The sequence below is a fragment of the Neomonachus schauinslandi genome, chromosome 7, assembly GCF_002201575.2.
Source record: "Neomonachus schauinslandi chromosome 7, ASM220157v2, whole genome shotgun sequence".
Taxonomy (NCBI): domain Eukaryota; kingdom Metazoa; phylum Chordata; class Mammalia; order Carnivora; family Phocidae; genus Neomonachus; species Neomonachus schauinslandi.
The window spans coordinates 99256882-99282969 of NC_058409.1; the positions used below are offsets into that span (position 1 = coordinate 99256882).

Here is a 26088-nt window from a genome sequence, read left to right on the forward strand (position 1 = left end):
ATGTATTAATTATTAATATATATTAATATATTATAATTCCTGAAAAATTCCATGTGCTAAGCATTGTACTTGGTTTTTCCTTGCATTACCTCTTTCGATTTTTCTAGTCCATCTGGTAGCTAAATCATATTATTCTCACTCTAAATCAGGAAAACAAGACCTAGAGAAGATATGGAGTTTATCCTTGTTCACACAGATAGTGCCAGAGGAAATCTGAATTTGATCTTTCTAGAGTAGAATCTATACTCATAAATACTGCACTTTATTAGACCCCTTCTAATAAGGGAATGGAAATAAATCAAACATCAAGACACGTGATTTTAGAACATGGTCTTACAATGGGAGCTTCCATTATTGGTCCCCTATTGAAAAATAAAATGGCTTAAACAGCCTGCTTTCTCATCGTTCTCACAACACACTTCTCCCTCTTGTGATGCTGCCTACTTTTGGTCTGTTTATGCAGACACTATCCATTTGGGGTGACTGAAGTCACATTCTTCCCTAATTTTCTGAACTCCAGCTGATACACTCGTCTCTGAACTCACAGTGCATTTTGTCCCTTCATTCTTTTTCTTGTGGTTTTAGTGAAATTCTGCTGAGGTTAGGAGCACAGTCCTTGGAGTCAATCAGGGTTGAGGTTGTGGGCAATTCAACAGCACAGTCGCTTTGCCTTTGGGATAATGCTGACCCTCCACTGTGGCTCAGTTGGGCAGTAAGTCTCAGGATCCAGGGACAGACAGATAGAGCCGGAGGCCGTGAACACTGGGCAAGTCACATGGAGCCTGGGTTGCGAGGGAAGAGAATAAGGAGAATAAGGAAGGGAAAACCTGCTATTCAATGGGAGGAATAAAACTTAGAAATCGATCTAAAACAAAAGTTCCACCATAGAGGTTGGAGAGGACTTTGGAGTGGTTGAGATATACCCTGTAAGACAAATATTCCCAGGGAGGTTACGTTTTTGTCCAGGGAATTGACCAAACACATGCAAGAGATAATTCTCTCCAGGGCAGGGAAAGGTTAAGATCACACATCCTGGGATGCCTGGGTACCTGTCAGTTAAGCGTCTGCCTTTGGTTCAAGTCATAATCCCAGTGTCCTGGGATCAAGTCCCACATCGGGTTCCTTACTCAGCGGGGAGCTTGCTTCTCCCTCTGCCTGCCACTCCCTGCCGTGCTCTCTCTCTCTTTCCCTCTCTAACAAATAAACAAATAAAATCTTTAAAAAAAAAATCACACATCCTATCTGTCATAGCTATAGAAATCTTTGACCTTGTGGTTATCTCTGCCCTTTTCTGCTTCTGATAAACAAGATTTATTTGCTGTTATAGTTTTGTTTTGTTTTTCCTAAGGTTTGCATTTATTTTTTATTCTTATGGATGTAAAAAAGGATATTTGGCCTCTCCTTAAAAGCAAGTCCTCTTTGTTCCCGAGCATATTTGTATCAAACGAAGAAGAGCCAGATGGAACAGGTGGGAAGGAAATATTCCGTATTTCTCCTGTGTCATACAAGGGTGTCCTGATCTCCAGGCCACCTGCATCCGTCAGCAGTCCTGATGAAAGAGCACAGGGCCTGGCAGTCCGTGGAAGGTTTGCTCCCTGGTGCTGTCTGGACTGCCGTGGGCTGCTCCCAGCCTTATGGTGTCCAGACACTCTGTCATTTCTGCTTTATCCCAATAACCTTTGGCGACAACAAAAGCAAACAGGTACCTAAAGCCAAGGATGCCAATGTAGTGAATTTGCCCTTTCTTTACTTAAAAAATGCAGGTGTCATTGGTACCACGAGAAGCCATGAACTGTTGAGAAGGTTCATTTAGAATCAAGATCACCTGTGGGCTTGTTATAATTCTAGACCGAAAAACCATGTGGCCACCATCTTTGCTATGCCTTTTACCCTCTTTTTACCAGGCTCTGCAAATAGGAGGAAATATGTGGGGAGATAGTAACTATGTATGTATATTTGGATGTGTGTGTGCGTCTGTCTCTGTTCCTTTTTCTATTTATGTATGTATATAGAGAGAGATGCCAAGAGATACACACATTACATAACATACACATACATACATAGCTATTATTTCCCCAAATATAGGAAAGAGAGAAAGAGTTAGATACCTAGATTTATGAAGAAGGTACTGCATTAGAGAGTCTGACGGCTCAGTTTCCATTGAGATGTGCCCAATGTTATAGACTAGGGGCCTCCAAATGCCTACAAAGTCGAGAATGATAATATCAATGAATGAAACCAGACAGGTGTGCTGGGTGGCGGCGAGAGCATACGAGAGGGTGGGGGGATTATGAAGAACTGGAAGTTCCATGCCTGATCTGGAAGGGGAACCAGACCCTCACCTTTAGTTGCCTTGCAGGATGCAGCTTTATTGTTGGCAGATTTTCATATCTCAATAAAACTGGAAAAATATATATGCAAAATTTTTTAGATTCTTAAAAATAATTGTGGATGTCTAATTCTCCTATCCCAACCTCACCCTCATCTATTACTCATTATTCAACTGGCCCTTTCTCATTTACTATTGACAGTCTTTCTTTACATGTCTAAGTTTTCTAAGTTTACAACACATTCCAACCTGTGCCTACTATTTTTCGTATTTCCATTCTTTCCATACATTACCTGATCAATAAAAAGTGAATAAAACTCAAATATCAGTACATACCCAAGCAGAAGACATACTGTTTAAATCTGTAAATAATTTAAAGACCTAATAATCTCTTGGCTGGGTTTTCTAACTGCTCTTTTCTTTGGGAGAAATATGCTTTATTTTCTTTATTTCCTTTCTGTCTTTTTTTCTTTCCCTAAAATCTATGTGGTATGTGATAATGATTTTTTTTTCCCAGAGCAATTCTTATCTATTTTCAAATCAACTCTACATGTTTCCCCGTGCCCCCACTCCCCGGCTCTCTTATGAAAACAGGTGTGGGGTATAATGTTGGTAGCGTTGAAAGGACCTGAATTTTTAATTCAGACAAGCCTAATCACTAGCATTTGATTAACTGCCATAGATTCTCAAAAACTTAAAATTAATTCCAGCCTCTTATTTATAGTCTACAATACCTGCTAAGATCTGGTCCCCACATACCTGGCCACCATCTCCTACAGCTCCTACCCATAACACTTCAGCATGTGTACTTTATTTATCCTTTAGAATTTTTACTAGCTTATCTCAGCCATACAGTCTTCTGTCTGGCTGGGGTAGATTATCAATTTCTGGCTTTTCCTTGTCATTCATGTCTCAGAACATGTGTTGACTTCCCACAAAGATCAACCATAGGCGTTATCTATACTGGTTTATGTTCTTCATTGTACTTATTATCTAAATGATTTCACTTTTTAAAAAAATGTTTTTTTAATTTTATTTGAGAGAGAGAGAGAGAGCATGCAAGACAGAGAGAGAGAGCATGAGTTGGTGGGAGAGGCAGAGGGAGAGGGAGAAGCAGAATCCCGCTGAGCAGGGAGCCTGATGTGGGGCTCAATCCCAGGAACTGGGATCATGACCTGAGCCGAAGGCAGACACAACCAACCGAGCCACCCAGTTGCCCCATTGATTTAACTTTTAAGAGCTACTTTATTGAGGTATGATTGATATACAAAAAGCTGTATATATTTAATATATACAACTTGATGAGTTTGGGGATAAGTAGATACCTGTTAAATCATCATCACACTCAGTGCCATAAGCAATTTCATTATTCTGTGTGTAAATATTCAGTTAGGGTTTTTATGGTAAAGGAGAAAGGAAGGTTCGTGTTACTTACATAAAACTTAACTATTTGCAAGGCTGTTTCAAATGCTTACCAAGATCATCCCCATTTTCTAAAAGAAAAAAAAATCGTTATTTTTTTTGTGGCTATCCTGCCCTCTGCTCTGGTAAACTGACTTTTCATGAGGAAAATTGCACAGTAGTTTGTACTGACTAGTGTAATATTTATATTCGTACAAGTACAGTTTGAGTAATTATTTTCTTGCTAAGGGTATTGCTAACATTGTAACTCTTACTTTTGACAGAATGTATAAAAGAATCATAAACTTCTATATGACTTGACAAGGAAGGGTAGTTCAAATAAATAATCCCATAGTAGCCTGGCAAGCTTTAGGAGATAAGACCTGTGTTTTGACTAGAAACCCTTCTATGTGCTTTCAGTGGGTCAGTAAGAGAATATAGTAATAGCCTAATGCCATCTATTAGAAAATACCGCCTATTGATACATCATATTATTTTTTAAGCCATCAGAATAATTTCCAGATATCCATGATTGCTAAATATAATTTGGGCCACTATTTGCATATGAATTTTGTTGTAATTATATGAAATTTGTTGACACAATAGAAAGATCTTCTCTAGCTTCTTCTCCCTAAACCAACGCCTACAATAGTTGTCTTAAGTAACATTGATACTACAATTGTTTAGATAGGAACATGCAAATAGGGCATCTTAGAAATAGCAGTGACTGGGAAGTTGAAATCACATTTTAGACACCATCTCTACCATAAACTGTGCAGATTGGGTAAATCGTGTCTTTGTGCTTTAATAACCTCACCTATGAAATGAGGCTATTGGCCGAATGTAGCTTTCAAGTCTCACATCCTGCATTTTCATTCTTAAACTAAGAGGATCTAATTCCTGGTATTTAAAAATAACCCATTCAGGTTTATATATAATACTTTTTTTTTTCTTTTTTTTTTTCTTACAAGTTAATGTTACTTCTGTATCTTGGCATTTTTATTCAGTACCATCCATGATGGAGGACTTTAGTAAATGAAGGCTTTTTGGATGATGACTAAAATGATAAAAATGAGGAGGAGAATGAGAATGTTAGTTTGGTCAAAAATACTATTTTTCTCCCAGTGAGACAGAGGTTAAAAGAGAAAACAATGCTTTTATTTCTGTTGCACCTTTGTTAGGTTTTTAAATTTATTGTAAATAACACTTACATGCTTTTGGATTTATGAAAATTAATTATTTGGTTTCAAATGTTGGCTATGGAAGAGCTACTATATATCATTAAATAGATTATTATACCATTATATATTACTGTGATAAAATCTTAGAAATAGACCATGGATTATAGTCAACAGTTGTCAATACTTCAAGACTCAGATCCTTGGGTAATAGATAATAGGTAAATTTCTTAAATTAGAAGCTTTAACTCTTCCTTGCTTTGATATAAGGAAGGTCTATATCTGTTCACTATCTAGATTACTGACACATGAGGAGGAGCTCAATGACAAATGAAAATACTGTTGCTTAGAGAAAACACCTCTTCTTCTAGGTCTAGGAAAATCCACCCATGTTCCTATACTAGTTTCCTAGGGCAACTCTAACTAATTTCCACAAACTTGATGGCTTAAAACAATAGAAATTTATTTTCTCAAAGTTTTGGAGACCAAAAGTAAGAGATTCAGGTGTCAGCAGAACCACACTCCCTCGGAGGGCTTTAGGGAGAGAATTCTTTGTCTCTTCACACTCCTGGGGGCTTTAAGAGTTCCCAGTGGCTGCATCACCCTGCTGTCTGCCTCTGTCCTCACATGGCCTTCTCTTCTGTATATGCTTTATCTTCTGTCTGTGGCAAAGCCCTCTCCCCATGCTTTTCTTATAATGACTTAAAAAGACTTGTCACTGAATCTAGGACCAGATAATCTAGAATGACCTCATCTTGAGATCTTTAACTTAATTATGTCTGCAAAGACCCTTTTTCCAAATAAGGTCATATTCACAGTTTCCAGAGTTTAGGACATAGACATATCTTTTTGGAGGTCATCATTCAACCCATTACACTTTTCCTTATATATCTTCATATAAAATCCTCTTTATTGGTCCTGGAATCAAGCCCCGCATCAGGCTTCCTGCTCAGTGAGGATTCTGCCTCTCCTTGTCCTTCTTCCCCGCCCCCACTCATGCTTGCTCTCTCTCAAATAAGTAAATAAAATCTTAAAAAAAAAACCAGCCTCTTTATTCTATTACTCCGTGTGCCATGTATGTGTTCTTAAAGCAGATCTGTTCCTAGGGGAACACCAGTGTCTAACGCAGTTCCTGTCACATATCGACTCATAATACGTATCTGCTTAATGATTACCCATAGCCTTCAACATCTTGATTGGATTAAACATTTGGTATCATTTCAGTTAAATATCTCTCTTCTCTGTAAAGGATAAGAACTAAAGATTCAGATAGTACAATGGAAAGTCCAATATAGAAGAATGTTTATATTTTTATTTCTTATGAGAATTCAAGAAATGTGTACTATAATCTTGAATCTACCATTAGCAGGGAGCTTATCCATTATGGCTTCCATAATTTTTTTTATTTGTAAAACAAAGGAATTAATTTAGATTACCTTATAAATCCATTTAAGCTCATAAAAAGTGACCTAGTTCTGATCCCATTCCTATTTCTGGTTTGGCATTTTATAGCTACAAACCAATTGGTGAGTTCTATAATCTTTCCAAGGCTTCATTTTCTCATCTGTAAAATGAGAATTGTTATCAGTGCATCACAGAGATATGAGAATTAAATGAAATAGTATATGAAAATAATATAGTGTCATCCCTGACACTAAGAAAGCAATACGTTATTGGGAACAATTCATCAGTGATTATTATTCCTGTTATATCATACAATGGCTTATTTTCCTATGGGAGTTTTGTTTAGGATCCACAGAATACACAGATATGATTGAACATCAAGAATTAACTGGGGCACTGGTCAAAACTGGTTGAAGAGAAAAAGTCTCTTTTCTTTGGACCACATATCACTTTAATCTTACCTTTGAATAATCCTTTACTCAAGAAATTGTTTTTGAATAAAAAATGTTCCCGAGAGTACTTCTTTACTGGTACTACCTAAGGCTTGAATTTAAAAAGCAGTTTTAGTATATTATTTCTGTGTCTTCTATTTTTGCAGTGGCCATGAAGGGAAGAAGCAGAACTTAATGTGGACAACTGACCTCCAAATATGTGGATTCAATTTCCCCACGTCAACTCATCAACTCCTAATGGTAATCAGTGCAGAAATAGGACTGCTGAAGAACAGAGAATCACATTATTGTAAAACCAAATTTACATGTTTAACCTTTTAGTATCTGAATAACTTTGTTAAAGAGAAGTGCTCAACAGTATTTTGAAGAGACCCTTTATGGCACCCCTCACCCTGAGCTAATTGTGATGCTGGAAATTCTAATTCTATTCAACAATGTCATTTCATAACCTTCAATGTGGGGAATACCTAGGCAGTGTTTCATTATTGTGTACACATTTGCCACCCTCTAAAACTAGATCATTCTAAGCATAGATTGTACTTCATCTTTCAAGATCATACACATTTATAATAATTATAATGTCCACAGACATTTTCCTGTTCTTACATCATTTGAAAACTGCAGCTCATGAGCAAGTAGAGAGAGCTGCCAACGGCAGGAGCAAATGTTACTGAATGACCTACAATAGCCGTACTAGAATGTAGAGAGCAGAATAGACTCTCATTTGTAATGTCTGAAATTGAGTTTTCTCTTTAAAGGACAAATTTAATTTTCAAAAATATTCAGATTTTATTATGTCGGAAAAAAACCCCTCTGTTTTAACAGGTTCATTGAATTTTATTTCTTCATTTTATTTGTACTCACTTTTCCATTTGTGGGTGGGATTTATAATAGTTATCAGTTTTACACTGAATGAGACAAAATCTTTAAGATTTAATTCAATAAAATTTTGAATTCCTTGTCATTCACAGTAAAATGTATATACTTTCCCTATTAAAGCCATGCTTTGTTGTTTAAATCCTCAGTCTTACCTCCTTCCTCATCCCTTGTATTGTTACTTTAGTTTCTGAAATAAAAGCAATGAACCCATAAAAACATAGGCCGTGGGTAATGTGGATACCACATGCAAATAATAAAATAATAGTTCAAATTTGCTTTTGAGCTCCCCTAGTGACTATATCGCCTCTGCTATTTTTTTGTAAAGACTTTATTCATTTGAGAGAGAGAGCGCAGGATCAGATAGAGGGTCAGAGGGAGAAGGAGAAGCAGGCTCCCCACCGAGCAGGGAGAGCCTGACACGGGGCTTAACACCAGGACCCCAGGATCATGACCTGAGCTGAAGGTAGACGCTTAATGGACTGAGCCCCCCAGGCACCCCTCACTTTAGCTATTCTTATTTCTGAATCTAGATTTTCCCTTTAGATTTACTTTTTTAATGATTTCTATGTCTTTAATGAGATCCTCTATTTAATGTATCATTGTCACAATACTTTTATTACTTGAACATAGCTTTTTGATTCTTCAGACACACTGATTATACCGCTTTGAAGTCAGCCCACTCTGCATGCCTTATTTTCCTCATCTTTCTGTTAAATTTCCATTTCTGGTTCTTTTGGTCTTTTCTTTGCTCTACCTGGGATTGTAACTTCTAGTTACCATCAGTATTAGTCTTCCTATTCATTTGCTTATAAGATTACTACTGTTTCTAACAATATCCATGGGTATGGAACTTCTGCATGCTTTGCCCTAAATTAAGGACCACTTCAGGTGGGAAGCTGTTTGTTAACACAGCCTGTCCTTCTCTGGTAGCATTATTGCAAAAATGTAGATAAAGAGATCATGAGTGTAAATCCAGGTTCAAACATGGCATGTAAATATTCTTACAAAAGTTTCAGCCCTGTTTAGTTTTTGTTTTGAATAAATACTCCTTTGTTGTGGGGCTTTGGTTGATTTCTAGAGTCCTGAATTATTGTTGTAGAAAACCTGTCAAGTTTCATTTTGTCTTGGGAAAGTAGATTTGCTCAGGTCTTTACTCTGCCATTCTAGGAATGTTCACATTAATTATTATTATTATTCCTGTTTCCTGCATAAATAAGGCTCAGCAGGAACTGCCCAGTGGGCCATGTCAATATTTAAAGTGAGATCTCTAATTTCAGTGGCTTTTTATGCTATGATGGAGATGGGTACCAAAGTGTCCATTATGAGCCACCCTATTCATCTCTAGCATACTTCACATGATCTTTCCTTTTGATATGAAATGACTATTTGTGTTGTTTGTAATATTTTATAAGATTATTAGTTTTTCAAACAAACATAGACCATTAGTCAAGGAAATCCAGTGTAAATTTTTTTTGAAAAAGATGAATTTTGAAAGTATCAGCTTTATAATGAAGGCAATATTACTTACACAGTGTTTTAGGCAAATCAACAGACCTATATAAATTTCTCTTTTATAACTACACTGCTTATGGTAAGAATCAAAGAAAGTAATATCCATAATTATACTTTGATGGACTATTAATGAAGAAATCATACTTGCCATAATAAAATGTGCTACATGTTACAGTTAGAGAAATACAGGTAAGTTACCAACCCAAACCAAAAAGAACCTTAATATTTTACAGCCCCATGCAGATATCGCCTTCTCTTTAGACCACAAATGTTTTGTTGAAAAATAATGTGACTTTAGAAAATGTAAGTAATCAGCATTGTTTCAAATACAGTTTTGAAGTTCGCTCACTATTAATGAGGAACACCTTCCCTTTCTCTGTGAAGTAATTGTTGCACCAAACATAGTACAGTTGCTCAATTAATATTATCAAATTAATGTATGAATCAGTATCGATTTTCTGAAAAACAGAGGTCATTAATCAGTTGAATTACCCAAATTCAACTGGCTCATATGTTATATTTGACAAATACAGTAGTTTGAAAATTGTGGAGTTAAAAAGAATTTCAGTATTAAGTGTTTTTTTGTTACGTTGGGATATCTGCAGCAATACACAGCCCCCTTCTGCACCTGGTACAAGATAGCTGTGGCTGAGGCTAAGGAGACTGGGCACGTGGCCTGTTTCTCACAGGCCTGAGAGCTTGCTCTAGTGTCGTATTAGGTCTCCCTCACACACACGTTAGTTCCCTGACAAGAGGTTTGTGACTCTCTGAGTTAAGTGTTAATATGTTACCATCACCTTTCAATGAAAGGCCTGTCCCTCATCATCATCAGCCATCCCCAACAAGAGTGCCTGATAAATATTGAGTCATCTTTTAAAAGCTCATAAAACTGCCCAAGTATTAAATGCCCTATACCTTGTACATTTATTGGTAGATGTGCATCTTGTTTAAAATGTTGTAACTTTAGGTTCACTTGGATTCTCTATGAATTACAAACTTTCCAAGGTCATCCTGTCATCTTCACTTCTGTCATCTCAGTACCTACCACAGTAGCTGAAGGGTGTTAGATGGTGGTTAAATGGCTCACAACGCATAAGGCTGGCCTTATATCCCCAGTCCATTGACAAATGGTCCTGGACCACTTCAATTCTTCTTACAGTTCAAGTTTTAGCTTGGGCATGATTAGTTCCTACAGATACAACTATGTAAGTTATGAAGAATGCCAAGTTAGCCCTGCTATTGGTCTCTTAGCACCCTCTACTTTTCTCACAGTATTTATATTATCTTTGCTTGATTCTCTGTCTTCCTCTCCTAATTGCAATTTCCTTAAGGAAAAAAGCCATGAAATATTTGTGTCTACACCCTTATCATGGAGCACAATACTTAATACAGGATAGAGACTCAGCAAATGTTAGCAGAATTTAGCATAATTAAATTAACATTTGGAGTTTGACTGAAATGTGGCTATAATGTAATCAAGTCAGATGCTTGTTCTTGTTGGTCACCAGAGTTGGAGAGATTTTAGAAAACTCCAACAGAAGGTCTTAACAAACAGGTATAATGAAATTCAAACAGATGGTCAGCAATTATGCCAGGTCCATTCCGATTTTGATTTCTTAGCTAATTATTATGGTGGGCCCCGACATGGATATATTTTGATAGCCAAAATTACCATCATTCACTACATTCATTTTTGTGAGAGCCAAGAAATCAGTGAATGTGGATTCAGCTAGTTTACGTGAGCAGTTTTATTTGAATTGAATAAGCAATTTGGTTGGAGGATTTTAAAATTACTAATTTAGCTAAATCATGAATCATTTTTTTGATAGATGATTTGTAGAGACAGAATTTATTTTGTTTTTGCCTGGCCACCATCTAACACAGAAAGATTTTGCCTCACATAGTCTTGTCTGTAGAAACCCGGTACAGTTTTATCCCTGTCATTGAAATCATTTTTCTATTGTCTTTCAAGTGATTGTAAGTATTTTGTACTTTAATCTGACTTTGTGGTCATAGAAACATTGAGGAAAAGAACAGCCCCAGGGGAGCTTTTCAAATGACAATGCTCAGACTCCTCCCTCAAAACAAACCAGAGTCTCTGCGCAGTAGTTCAGAAAACAGATTTGCAGTATTGACAATAGATACTCTACTATCATTTCAGGATTTTGATTCTGTTCTGTTTATATGTTTTATAAATTTTGAGTTGAAGTGCTACTGGTTGCACCAGAGATCGGGCATTTAATAATTCCTCTTTTTAAATGATTCATTTGAAATCATAGTTTAGGGTCATACTGTTGACACATCTTCAAAATTCTTCTCTGTACCCTAGATTCTTGCTAGCACTTGGCACTTTAAGGCGCTCCCACGCGAAAATGTTTAAAACAGGTCAGTGGTAAGTCCCATGAACAACAGGAAAAGAGAGTCAAGCATTCCATTTGGTTATTGAATAATGTTAACTTTATTATTATAATAGAATACAGTATGACATAAAATTAAGAGCTTTTGCTAAACTCTGTAAAGCAATACATGCATCTGCCATAAACAACCTCGATTCATGTTAGGTTTTATTGCCACTTCACTGCACTAAGGTGCAATAAACATTCAGTGTCATCTTTTAAAAAATGTTCCTGGGAGTGAACAGGAACTGTCCTCTATAAGAGTGTATCTTTATTTTCAAGGAAGACTTAACTAGTATTACATGGTTTAGCAAAGCACTGTAGAAAAGCTACATAGAATAATTTGTCTTTGATAAATTGTGCAATCAATTTATACAATAGAATACTATTCACACATACTAACAAACTAAGAAATGATAGAAATGCAATCATTGCATAGCAGAAAGCAGACTAGTAAGAAATATTCACATCTAGTGAGCAAAATACAGACCAAATGTTAGCCATGAGGAGTCTGGAAGATAAATTGCTCTTAATAAACACATTGGGTTAACGCCGAAAAATAACAGATATAAACAGCAACACAGAGATTAGAGCCATATTTCATTTTATTTTTTATACATAATATCTACACATGATACCAGAGGATGAAACGTCCTTGGTTCAGTCTTTATTGGCCTAGCTCGTTGAATTTAGGCAGGACCAAATCAAACAATAAAGCACATTTAAAAAGAAAACCAGAGTTTGTTTAGGAAAACACAAAGTGTGTTTTTTCCTACATCATTGGATAGCAGCTTTTTGAAAGAAACATTGCTCAAAACTTGGGTACGGATCCCAACGGACTTATTTGGCAATTATGCTGATAGGCTTATGTTATAGTATTCTAAATGTGGTTAGACTATGACCTGTGGATTCTGGATGCTAATTTTAAACATCTCTGAAATTCTATCAGACAAAAGGAGACTTCAAAAATACCTTCTGCATAAATATTCATCTCTAAAACATCTGGGAAGTAATGAAACAGACCAGAATTTTTATAGGGAGTATTAATGGACCTCTTGTAGTTAAAGCCCTTACATAGTATACCTACAAATATATTGCTACAGTATAAATGAAATGTAATAATGTTACTCAATAAAAGCTATTTCCTGTACATTCTTTCATGTGTTTTTATATTTAATGCTACATATGGTATAACACTTATTGAGATAGTTGGTATCAGCAGTTATAGCAATAATATACAGTTGATTTTCTAGCTCCAACTAATGCTTTTCCATTTTCTTTCTATTTTACAAGAGCCTCAAATAGGGAAATGCGGCATGACTTGAGCAGAGAGCAAGTGATTTACTACTGTACACCAGACGATAGTTTGAAATTATAAGCTTTCTCTATATAAGCAGACTTTATACCCGTCTATTTTAAATTCCATCTGATTCCCACAGGCTGTTCTGTTTTTAATGCAGGCTCTAAGGTATTTCCATAGCACTTTACAACATTCTAACAGCTAAGAGCGGTGAGTCCTACACAATATTTTAAGAACACAACTTTAAAAAAGTAAAAAATGTACAATCTCATGCTATATATTTACATACATAATTTATATATTCTATATTTGCTTATTAGTCATAAATTTCAATCTAAAGCTTTTAATGTACTGTTATATAAAATAATACATTCAACAATTCTAGAGCTTGCAAAATATGTTTGCCCCTTTAAAAACATCTTTCATAATGAGAATCAAGTGATTATTGGACCCATGTGCTATCTGGATATAGACAGGGTGGCAAAGGGAATATTTTTTAATTGTTTTATTTTTTATTTTTTATTTTTTATTGAGTGTATGTCTCTGTTAAAATGATTCCTCATTGAATCTAGTGATAAAAGCTCAGATGATGGTGAAGTAACCTATTTAAAGCATTTCTCTCTTTTGGATTAAATGTGCTTAACGGTAAGGAACTGCACGTTTGCCTATGCAATTTCCATGAATTTTAAAATATCCTTTAACAACAGAATAATGCATTAGCCATTTTTAAACGGAGAAAAAAAATGGGGATCTTCAGCTTTGGAAACAAAGTGTTAAAGCTATACATCAGTTTAAAAAACAAAACAAAATGTAAAGTACACTGCAGTCTGTGCAATAAAGACATAGATTTTTAAAATTTCTTTCATTAAACATTTATAATTTATTCCTTGAAACACCTCCACATAAAAATATTTTCGACATATACAGTATCTTTTTTTTTAGAATATTTGGAAATATATATCTACAAATGACCTGGAGTTATAAAGTTTTATTTTCCTTCTACTTTTCTTCATAGCTTGGACCTACTCCCCCAGCCTTTCCTCTCTCTTTCATTCTGTCTCCTTCTGTCGTGACTTTTCTCTCTTGCTTCCTCTCTCAGAATCCTGTCTCTCAGCTGTATGCTCTGCTTTGCTCTGGACTGCTGGGCAGGGGTCTGTTGTTCTTGTATGAATTATGGAATAAGGAAACCTTCAAATTCTTTAAGACAGAGGCAATAAAGCAGGTGGAAATCACTGTGTTGAGAACAGAAAGCAATTCCCAGTGCAGAGGACTGAACAACAGAATGTGAATGAAAGGACCTATTGATGTGGGGTGGGAGCTTTTAGCTGAGGCTCTCTGTTTAAATATGTAGCCCAATAGACCAAGTTAAAGATTCCAAATAGCAGTGGGAAAGCTATTCTTGACAGTCGGTCAATTTTGCTGACACTGTTAAAGGTTTTCTTGGGTTCTGGTGGTTTTGTTTCCGGCTTGACTTCTTTTGGTTCTATGGTTGCACTTTTAGCAATCGTAGCTAAGCCGGGGTCACCCCTGGCCAAATTGGGGGTGTAGCTGGTTGCTGTTGGTGCATAAGTGTTGTTTTTCTTAATGAGAGGATCCTTCACTTTCTTTGGCTGTAGAAGGAAAGAGTAAAATCATTTTGTTCAGTAAACTGTGGGAAGGAAGTTTATAAGTTGTTGAGCAAAGTGACCTTTACTCTGGAACCCAAACCTATGCTTTGTTTAAAACGTGAGAAATGTAATGTATGACTGTATTATTGAGACAAATGAAAAATGCAGACACAAATGCCCAGTTATAAAATTGACAGATTTGGGCATCTACTGTACAGCACAGTGTTTACAGCTAATAATACATATCCTAGACTTGACTGCTGCCAAGACTAGGTCTTAAATGTTCTCACCACAAAAAAAGAAATGGCAACTTTGTGACAGGATGGAGATGGCAACTGATGCTATGGCAGTAATTACTTCACAACATATAAATGTATCATATGAACCACACTGTATGCCTCAAACTTACACAATGTCATGTGTCACATATCTCAATAACACTGGAAAAAAAATGCATAGTATTTTCCAGGCTTTCCAATCAGGAGGTAGAGTGATGTGATGCCAGTTTAGGAGCCTATCCTCAAGAAGCTTTATAGCCTCAGCCTTTACCCTCTAGAAACATATTACTGCCTCATGAAGAAGCCTGGACTAGAAAACTGGGTGACCAGCGATCATGTGCCGTAGAGAGGGCCCGCCAGTATGAGGCCCCAGATGAGTGAGAGGCCATCGTGGATGCTCTCCCCCTGGTGGAGCCTTTCGTGTACTGCAACCATGTTACTGAGGCCACAGTCTACTAACCTGAAGTACCACCAGGTTGTTCTCAGCCCCAAGCGCCTGGTGGTTACTTTAAGGCACTAAGTTTTGGAGTGGTTTGTTTTGCAGCAGTAAGGTGCTGAGCCAGTTATTATTTGCTCCTTCTCCCTATGTTGCAAGTGGGCAAATGATAAAGCAGTTATTTAGGGTATCCTGAAGTCAATTCTTGTTCAATGTCAGCTGCTTGTCCATGTTATCTGTGCAATGAGTCACAACCCGCAGCATTTCTTGGGGTTTCTGTCATATAGAAATTTCTAAAAACCGAAGTGGTTCATTGTTTACAGCTATGTGGTCTGATACATTTGCCACTAGCCACTTACAATGACTGAGTACTTGAAATGTGGCTAGTGTGTAAGTATAAAATATGTATAGGATTCTGAAGCCCTACTATAAAAAAAAAAATGCAATATATCTCCTTAATAGTGTTTTTTTGTTTACACATTGTAAATATAATATTTTTGATATATTGGTTAAATCATATTATTAAGTCACTAATTCAACATCTGAAACTAATACTATACTGTATGTTAACTAACTAGAAATTAAATAAAAACTCGAAAAAGAAAAAAAAAGAAAAAAATTAGTTTCACTGGTTTGTACTTTTTAAATAAGGCTTTTAGAAAATTTTAAATTACATATATGGCTCACATTTGTGTCTCAGATATTTCTGCTGGACAGCATTATTGTAGAGTAGTTCTCACTCTTCTGTGCACATTAAATCACTAGTTAAAAAATTTTAAAGGGCAAATATCTTGGGCACAATCCATATTTTGAATCAAAATTCCTCAGGAGCAGAGTCTGGTTACTGACACTGCAAAAGGGCATACAGAGAATACTGATGAGCAGCTAAACTTGACCAACCAGACTCAATGTTCTCTGAATAATTTGTATTTTTATTATTGAATCAGAATAAAATCTCACTATCAGAAGACCTGCTGCTTTTCACAAGACACACTAGTCAGGAATTTTAACAGGTTAATTTCTTTATCCAGCCCTGTGAACTATCTACTACTTTTTCTACCCTCTCCGAATCCTTACGAATTACATTAAGACAACAACAAAGAGCCCAGAATTTTTTCTTTCTAGTACTACATCACTAAAAGTAAGACCACTTACTCCAAGTGTACTCCTATTTCATAGTGAATACAGATTTGGTTAAGCTTTATGAATAGTGACAGAAATTTCCATAATAATTTGTACAAAAATAAAACAAGTAAAAGTGATTCTCTCTTCAATGTCAAAATGACTACAGGTCAAAAATAGATATGGTTTAGTAAGTTATGCAGGGAAAGACTAACACCATATATATGATTTCACTTACATATGGAATCTAAAAAACAAAACAAATGAATAAACAAACACAAAGCAGAAACAGACCACAAATACAGAGAACAAATTGTTGGTTGCCAGAGGGGAGGACATGGGGGTGGATGGGCAAAATGGGTGAAGGGCAGAGGGAAATACTGGCTTCTAGTTATGGAGTGAGAACATCATGGGAATAAAAGGCATAGCATTGGGAATATAGTAAATGGTATCATAACAGCATTGGATTGTGACCCTTGGTAGCTAGACTTGTAGGGAGCATAGCATTAATGCATAGAGTTGCGGAATCACTAGGTTGTATATCTGAAACTAATGTAACATTTTGTATCATCTATACTAGAATAAAAAAGTAGATATGGTTGATTGCTTCAACCCAGTTAAAAAGCCAAACTGAATTTGCATTAGTCCATTTCTTAAAAAGTAAGAGTTCTAACATTGCAGAATACATGAAAAAGCATGCATGTCCCTTAGATAAAATGTATATGTACTCTATTGTGGAAGAGAGGCAATGGGTTCCAATCTAATCAAAAGTTGTTGAGTGACAGACACCCTGTTAGATAAACTGAAACGAATAACCTGCAGCAGGAATAATTCTTAGAGAAGAGTTTATATTTTTGATAGATTTCATTTCTCCCAGTGCCAAATTATTATAATACTCCAGTACTAAGTTTCTCAAGTTAAGTGCTTTTATTTGCAACATCATGTTGAATAAAATATTGAGAAATATCTGGTTGGCTTATCGGGAAAGAATACTTAATAATCTTCTTAATTTTTGAGAATGTTGAGCTCCCTACACTCTTTAAGAAATTGGTATTTCCTTTTTTTTATTAACATATAATGTATTATTTGTTCCAGGGGTACAGGTTTGTGATTCATCAGTCTTATACAATACACAGCACTCACCATTGCACACACCCTCCCCAATGTCCATCACCCAGCCACCCCATCCCTCCCACCCCCTCCACTCAGGCAACCCTCAGTTTGTTTCCTGAGATTAAGAGTCTCTTATGGTTTGCCTCCCTCTCTGGTTTTGTCTTGTTTCATTTTTCCCTCCCTTCCCCTATGATCCTCTGTCTTGTTTCTCAAATTCCTCATATCAGTGAGATCATATGATAATTGTCTTTCTCTGATTGACTTACCTCGCTTAGTATAATACCTTCTAGTTCCAGCCACGTCATTGCAAATGGCAAGATTTTGGTTTTTTGTTTTGTTTTGTTTTGATGGCTGCGTAATATTCCATTGTGTATTTATATACCACATCTTCTTTATCCATTCATCTGTTGATGGACATCTAGGCTCTTTCTATAGTTTGGCTATTGTGGACTTTGCTGCTATAAACACTGGGGTGCACGTGCCCCTTCGGATCACTACATTTGTATCTTTGGGGCAAATACCCAGGAGTGCAATTGCTGGGTCATAGGGTAGCTCTATTTTCAACTTTTTGAGGAACTTCCGTACTGTTTTCCAGAGTTGCTGCACCAGCTTGCTTTACCACCAACAGTGTAGGAGGGTTCACCTTTCTCTGCATCCCCGCCAACATCTGTCGTTTCCTGACTTGTTAATTTGAGCCACTCTGACTGGTGTGAGGTGATATCTCATTGAGGTTTTGATTTGTAAGAAATTGATATTTCTTTTAACAATTTACCATATGAAAATGGATCTTAAGCAGGCTCCTGAATGCTCAGTTGATAATGTGATAACTTACAGAAATTTTCTTTTTATTTTCAAGTTACACCATGTTAGAGATTGAAAATTTAATTCTCCTGAAAACACTCACCTGGTCATAGAAAATATATTTTATTCATCCTCTCTGAATGTCAAAATGAGACCTGGATCACACTGTGCTCACACTCCCTGTAAAAAGCCAATCAAACTGGCAAAGCCCTGGGGAAGATTTTTACAGAGGCATAGATAATTTACAGAAAATATTACCTTTCTCATTTGGATGATGGATATAGATGAATTATTGGTATATGTATATATATCAATTATTGATATATGTGTGTATATATATATATATATATATATATATATATATATAGGTAAGATACAACTCTATCTACATCTATATTTGTATACTGAATAACATGGACTATAGATTGATAGAGATCAGAGTATTTCCTTTGAGAAACAAATACAGGGTCAGACAGAGATAATAACTTAACTTTGAGCTCAATGAATGCCTCAACCCAAATTCTATGTTTTCTGGACCAAATTCAACTAACAAGTCACTAACAACTGATACTGATGAGACAGAATCAGAAAGACACTGGCCTCTTGCAACAAAGTATTCAGATAGAAAAGCAATTGTTCCCAATGTTGGCATATCACTTTTCAGTTGTATATCACCCACGTTTGCAGACCATTAATTCTGAAGCACTTTAGCAGACTATTTCAGTGATTCTAAGATGTGAATTTAAAAATGTTCACATCTGTGACTCTGGGTTATGTCTTATACTTGGTAGTGTCTTATGATTAACTATTCTCCATGTTTGGCTCTCTTCTTTGGGCTGCTCTTCTGTTCTAGGACAAATGGAGACCATCAATGTCTAAAGTAAGTATCTGACAATCACTCTGTCTTCACTCTTTTACTCCTCTCTCCAACCAGTAAATGCAATCCCTTTGTCTTGTCCCTTCTCTCTACTGAACCTGAGCCAAGGTCCTTGGTTTGCAAATTCAGATTTTTTTTTTTATATACTTGGCAAGCACGTTTCAAGGCAAGTGAATTTTGAGGGCCTGGTTAAGGTTCTGTTGGCTGCCATAGTGCATTCTACACAGACCTTCTTTTGCTTTCACTTGTGAAGATCATTGGGGTGTTCAGCTGACTCATCTGTGCCTGAGGGGTAAATCTAAAAGAGCTTTTACTTGGCAGCATCTTTTCTTTCCTACTTATGCATATATTAATAGCTCATCTTATAATCAGTAACACTTTAGTTTAAATAAGGTAGATGTTTCTACCACAAAGCATTCTCTTTTCTAGCACATCTGTGGAGCTATGAGGAAAACACCACTAAGTAAATTTCTTTACAATAGACCCTTTCATATTCTTGAATATCCCGTGACTCTGTGATATAATATGCAGCATTATTCAAGTGTATTCAACCACAGAACTTTATCCTTAGGGACCATCTCATGATACTAGTACTCGGAGGAATAGATTTTTGGGAAAAAGCTGCTATAGAGTGATTCCTCCTAGATTATCTCTAGACAACTTACAATCTCTGTGTCTCTGACTTTGACCTTCTTTCCACCATCCCAAGGCTTTCTTGCATTTTGACATATTTTTCCTTCAAGCCATACAAGTAGAAATATCCTCACCACACGTGCTTTAAAATGCACTCTAAAATAGGTTTTAATTTAGGAAAAAGGTAATGAGCTTGACTTGATAATTTTCTACAATGAAGAATTTTTCTGTGATTTGTCTATGATCCTTAAAGCAAACCTCTAATTTGGAAAGGAAATATATTTCCTGTCCTTTACTTCACTGAAAATTGGAGATAATGCATTTTGTAAACTAAATTCAATTGAGGTATTAGAGTTAATGATATTTATGGCCAAAGTGATTAGGCTCAGAAAACAACCAAAACCTTTGATTTTCAAGTTCAAATTATAAATGGCATAAATTTATTTGCTCCTAATGTCAAGTTGATTAAAATTGTTCTCAAATCAATAGAGACCACAGCAAAGCATATTTGAGTAGAAATGTTTACCTTTGTCCCTCCTTTATCTCCTTCCCTCTACTTTGCACATCGGCTCACTTAAACAACCTCTCTCTTTAGCACTACCAAAATTACCACAGCAGATAGTTACTTATGATACAAGAAACAGAGAATCCTCATTATTCTGCGTCTGCATTCTTCACCCATTCCCCAAAGTCCAAACATGCCATCTCACAGGTTTAATAAGACATACCAGTGACAGATCATGGGGGATACTGAAGTACTTACCTTTTCTGGAACCACACTTTTGCCATCCCATGCATAACCTCTCTTGGTGAAATAATTGACCGTGGCAAACTCGATCAGAGCTGAGAACACAAAGGCGTAGCACACTGCAATGAACCAATCCATAGCAGTGGCGTAAGCCACCTTAGGAAGGGAATTTCTGGCACTGATGCTCAAAGTTGTCATGGTGAGCACAGTTGTTACTCCTGTAAAGGAAGAAATTAAGTGAATGTGTAGGTTCACACCACAAAATTTGATCACTGGAGGTCAGCCTACTTGGGCAAAGGGAAACCAGCAGGACCACAGATACAGTGTGTTGTTTAGTTCATCCCATTTTGGTTTGGGATGGATGAGTTTTAATTTAACCCCAATGTAGTTGGCAGTTCACAGTATGGCAGTATTGAGGGGGATCTCTTGGAGAGATAAACTGCTCTGCTACTGAGAAGCTGCTAATAAGATCATGAATTCCTTTAAATGGGTGCCTTGAACAAGGTGTCCTGGGCAGGAAAGGAAGTAATACTGTCTCACTCTCCCCAACTCTTTGAAACAGAAAGCAATGATCTTCATTGTCTCTGATCCACAAGAAACTGCTGGATCCTTAGCTCTGTTTAATATTCTATCTGCATATCCTAAATGTATAAACCAAGAAGCCAACAGCTTCTTATTAATCACTGATAGATAATTGAATTATTTTAGGATATTTTGTTACATTACTTTTAATTAATTATTTTAGGGTAATATTTTGTTACAAACTCTTCTGCTTTTAAACTATCTTTCCCCCCTAATCCTGATATAGCTCCTTTTTTGAAGAAACTCCTGAAATGTGTTGCATGTCACTTGCTTGAGGGCACACGGCACAGAAGTGACAAAACAAACATTTGAGCACAAGCTTGCCTGATTCAGATGTCCACAATCTTTCCCTTTCTCTGTTAATGCTGCCTCATCTGCCCTTGGTCTGCATATCCGTCCCTAGTGATTAAGGTTACCAATATTCAAAGCGGTTTTCAAGTCAGTTGTTTTTAGCTTATTTAGATAATTAGTATATGTAATGCAGTAAGATCTAATATTGTAAGACACCTTTTAAGCCATTTGAAAGGGTATTAAAAAATTCACAGTAACCCAGTAGGCTGCATGGTATGGAAAAACTTCAAACCTTTTCCCGTGACTAGTCCCAGACTCACCACTTACTAGTTCAACAGCCGCATAGGCAAATTCACTTCTAGGGACCTTAGTCTCCATATCTGTAAGAGGGGTGATTTAGATTTTATTCTCTCAACTATCTATCATTGCTGAAATTCTAAGAGAAATTTCCGCAGTTATTCACAAGATTATTTGAGGATTAAATGTAACAATATGTAAAACATTTTAAAAATGATAAATTATTGCTGTGGAAGATACTGTCATCCGATATGTCTAAAACTCATATCTATGATTACCCCTTTTGATTAATTTTTAGAGAATCAGTAGTATCCCATACCTGGTAGGTGGTTAATTTTTCATAGCTGCTTTAAAACATCCAATATTCCCTAGTTTTCCATGAATTTTAAGGTAGATGATCTTTGTAACTATGTTAGGAAATGATAAGATTAAGAAGAAACACAGAGACTTTTATTGAATCATATTTTTGATACACAGGGTCACAGATATAAGGGAATAGACTTACTTTAAACTTTGAAGATGTTACAGAAAGTTCTGGGGCATTATCTGTATTATGTAACCAACAAATGTTTTAAGAAATAGTGGCTGGTGAACAGCTCTTAAATTTACATATCAATATTAACTTGAGCAAAGAGCAAGGTAATTAAATGTCGATATTTGAGGAACAGAACAACCCAGTTTCAAGTCCCAGCTCTTTAATTGCTGAATGACCTTGGGAAAATTGCCTCACAATTCTGAACTTCTGTTGGTTTTCTTAAAAAAATATTTCTTTGCAAATTAATTTTAATAAGTCTAATTCAGAGGGCTAATTATTATGAGTATTAAGTAAACTACTGTAATGAAGTGTTTAACATTGAACAAAGTTAATGGCTATTATTATTGACAACTTCAGTCCTTGTTAATAAATCTCTGCTACAGTGAATTCCATTTTTTTTCTCAAATTTTGGTTCATGTAGGCAACTGTCAGAAGTAATTTGGGAATGTGTGTTCTTAAACCAAATGTATCCATAAATTAAGTTAAGAAGGGCATAAATAGAGGGGTGTGTGTGTGTGTGTGTGTGTGTGTGTGTATGTGTGTGTGTTTGTGGTCTTACAATTCCTGCTATAGGGACAGGGAAAAGAACAAAAATGGGTTGAGCATCTATCGAGTTCCAAGAATTCAACCTGACAATTGACATATTTTATTTTATTCTTCTCAATCTTTTAAACAGCACTATTTTACTTTAATTGCACTCTCATTTTATAGGCAACTAAATCTTAAAAAAATGAAGATTGAACCTAATACTTTGACTATCTGGCAACAAAATTACATGATCACGTTGCCTCTAAATGACAGAGAGCATGGACCGGCAAGAAGATGGGGTTTGAAGACATAAAACAGGCTTCAACCATGTTGCATTCTCGATGCCTTATAATAAACTGTTACAAAGTACAATTTTTTTTTCTTTTTCCTTTGTGTATTTTTTTAAATATCTGTGACCCTCTCAGGCATCTCACCCAGCGCAGAGGAATGTTCCGAGTTGAGACTAAAAACAATAGAAACGTGTTCTAAGTAAATGTTAAAAGGCTAAAGGTCTTGGGAAATTGTATTTGTGATTGTATTGAACTTAAAACATTGAAATATATAACTTGATACACGGAAATACTTGCACAGTTGAGTTTACAGATATGTAGTTATGTTCACCAAAAGGGCATGAGTTGGCTGAGATATCAGATTGTTGAAAATGTTAAGAGTAAGGTTTTTGACTTATAAAACATTCCAAAATGCTTTAGAGAATTTTCAAACAGGAAGGGTAGGATTTATTAGGGTAAGAAGGGGGAAGAGTGAGCATTTAAAAAAATCTTTTTCACTATAGTATTATTGTTCATTCTACAAAAATAAACATAAAACATATGTTCTCTATTCTATTTTTCTCAATTTCCAGTGAATAAAGGGCTCAAACTGAGTATACATCTATAAATAAGCATCTTGACAATAGTTCAATCTTCAGTTCTAGTAAGTGGCTTCAACACTAGTTAATATTAACAAATGGTAATAAAAAAAGAGTTTGAAATGAACTACTCTTGTGCTCTGCAGCTGGAATCATTCTGGATCTTAATATACCTGTGTTTCTAGGCTACTGTCAGAGCAAAGATTTGGTGGTTTCCAACCTGGAAGCACTTTGCTAAATTCAGAAGAAAAGACTCTTTCCTGGGCACTTGTAGCAAAGTCTTGCTTTTTTCCTGAGATAACTGATTTTCCATACCTCGCCTATTCTTGAAGAATGATACCATAGGGATCTCTGCACATGAATAATCTTTAGTTTAGATTATAAGCTTCTTAAGGCTTTTTATTCCATAGTAAAGAGTCTTAAACATAGCATGTGCCTAGTTGATATTCACATGCATCTATTTACATACATTAAAACGGCTTGCTATTTAAAGAGTTTTTTAAAATCACACCATAATGAGAATGGTAATTCTTTGAACTTTTTTTTTTTTAAGATTTTATTTATTTATTTGATAGAGACACAGCGAGAGAGGGAACACAAGCAGAGGGAATGGGAGAGGGAGAAGCAGGCCTCCCACCGAGCAGGGAGCCCGATGCGGGGCTCGACGCGGGGCTCGATCCCAGGACCCTGGGATCATGACCTGAGCCGAAGGCAGACGCTTAATGACTGAGCCACCCAGGCGCCCCTTCTTTGAACTTTCTATTGTGCTAACTTCAGATTTTAATGTATAGTTATTTTTTCATTCCATTTGCAACGTCATCAGGATGATATAACTTGCTCCCCAGACCCTCGCCTGCAAGTCTTGATTGGCACTTACCAAAGACAGTCCTCGCTGGTACAGACTCTCTGTTGAGCCAGAACGAGACTTGGGAGAGAATGACTGTCATTATGCATGGCAGGTATGTTTGAATAACAAAATAGCCAATCTTTCTCTTCAGGTGGAAATGAGTGGTCATAACAACATATTCTCCTAGAGGGTGAAACAGACAGTAAGGTGAGCAATTTGACCTTGAAAAGAAGTTATCTCTGGATTTTTCCATCAGCAGCAAAAACCTAGACTTAAGACATATCCTGTCTCCATGTGACATCTGGCTCCTGAAGAGAAAATGTTTATCCAGGAAAGAACAAAGATGTTGTAAAAACACCAGAATGGGTTTGAGGATGGGACTGAGGTGCCAGAGATCTCATGGATATTGCTACCTCCTTATCCTGGTATATCACACATTTAAGAGACAGACATAGCTGAGCATCTATTTACAGATTGGCTTTAATGACCCTGAAGGCAATGTGCGAGATCCTGACGACACATACTAATGGATTAGAACAGACCAAATCCCCAGTTTACCATTGCGGAGGACATTTAGGCTGTCTAATGAAGGAGCTTTGGTGTCCAAGTTAGGGGAATTCCAGTTCTAACACCAGCTCTTCCTTTCAGCAGCTCTGTGACCCTAGGTAAGTCATTTAGCTTAGCCTGATCTTTGGAATGAGGAGAGTGGGATGGAATCCAGGGATTTTCAAAAATTTATTTTGAGGAATACCTTCACCAGAATCACCTGGGAAGGTTTTGAAACATTCAGTTCTTCAGGTCCCACCTAGATACACAAACTATTCTTTAAGGGAGGCCAAGAAAAATCCACTTCAATATAGATTTTTCCTAGCCTGGGCTAGGAAACAGTGGACTAGCTGGGCACACTTCATGGTCTTTGTATACATCAAAGTCTGATTTCATCTAGAGATCCAAAGCGATTGACATGCAACCCAAATTATAGGAGTTTTTTTTTTTAATTGATGTTATATTTTCTCAGTTATAAATCTTAAAATTTTAGCTTTATCCATTCTGAATATATACTTAGCTATCTGTGGGTGGGTAGGAGAGAAATAGGTGTGGTCTTACTAAGAAAACATCACTTTCTTTGGTATTCACGTTGCTCCAGCTTTCTCCTTCCCTTCAACTCCAAATTTTGCCCTACACAACCTGTGGATTTATGTCTTAGCCCATGGCCATCTTCCTTCAGCCCCTATAATGTGGCTAAAACTGTTCATGATCTCTTAATATCCCAATCTTCATCTTTCTGCAAAGTAATCATAGAGATTCCTGGTATAGTTCTGCTTTCAGCTTTCTTCCCCATTTTTTTTTTTGTCTCTAACCAGAAATTGCCTTTCTCACCCCTGCCCCTAGCATCATTTGTACCTAGAGGGCTGCCAAATCTACAGCTCTAAGTGACATTGCTTTCTTTCAAAATCAACTTGTATTCCCAAATATCTACTGGACATCTCAGAGATACTGATTTTTCATTGACATCACCAACTAAATATGTTCAAAAACTGACATTAGTTAAGCTTTCCCATAAAAAAAATATAATAACCAATGTATAGTTGTGCTGCTTTTCCACTTAGAGTACATCTCTAAATTCATGGTACTCTCTCATCTGTCTGCTCACTCAGACTAAAATCCTGGAAT

At 36.4% G+C, this 26088-nt stretch overlaps 1 protein-coding gene across 1 annotated transcript in view; it reads right to left on the bottom strand.

Moving 5' to 3' along the window:
* Positions 1-14012: 14012 nt before the first annotated feature.
* The window catches only part of GABRA1 (gamma-aminobutyric acid type A receptor subunit alpha1), a 56605-nt gene continuing 44529 nt past the window's right edge, over positions 14013-26088 (bottom strand). The window contains exons 8-10 of the mRNA XM_021698020.1: positions 24445-24597; positions 20482-20684; positions 14013-14461 (exon numbers count right to left, since the gene is read on the bottom strand). Of these exons, the coding sequence (XP_021553695.1) occupies positions 14150-14461; positions 20482-20684; positions 24445-24597 (668 nt within the window). The 3' untranslated portion in view covers positions 14013-14149. The remainder of the gene's footprint in view (positions 14462-20481; positions 20685-24444; positions 24598-26088) is intronic.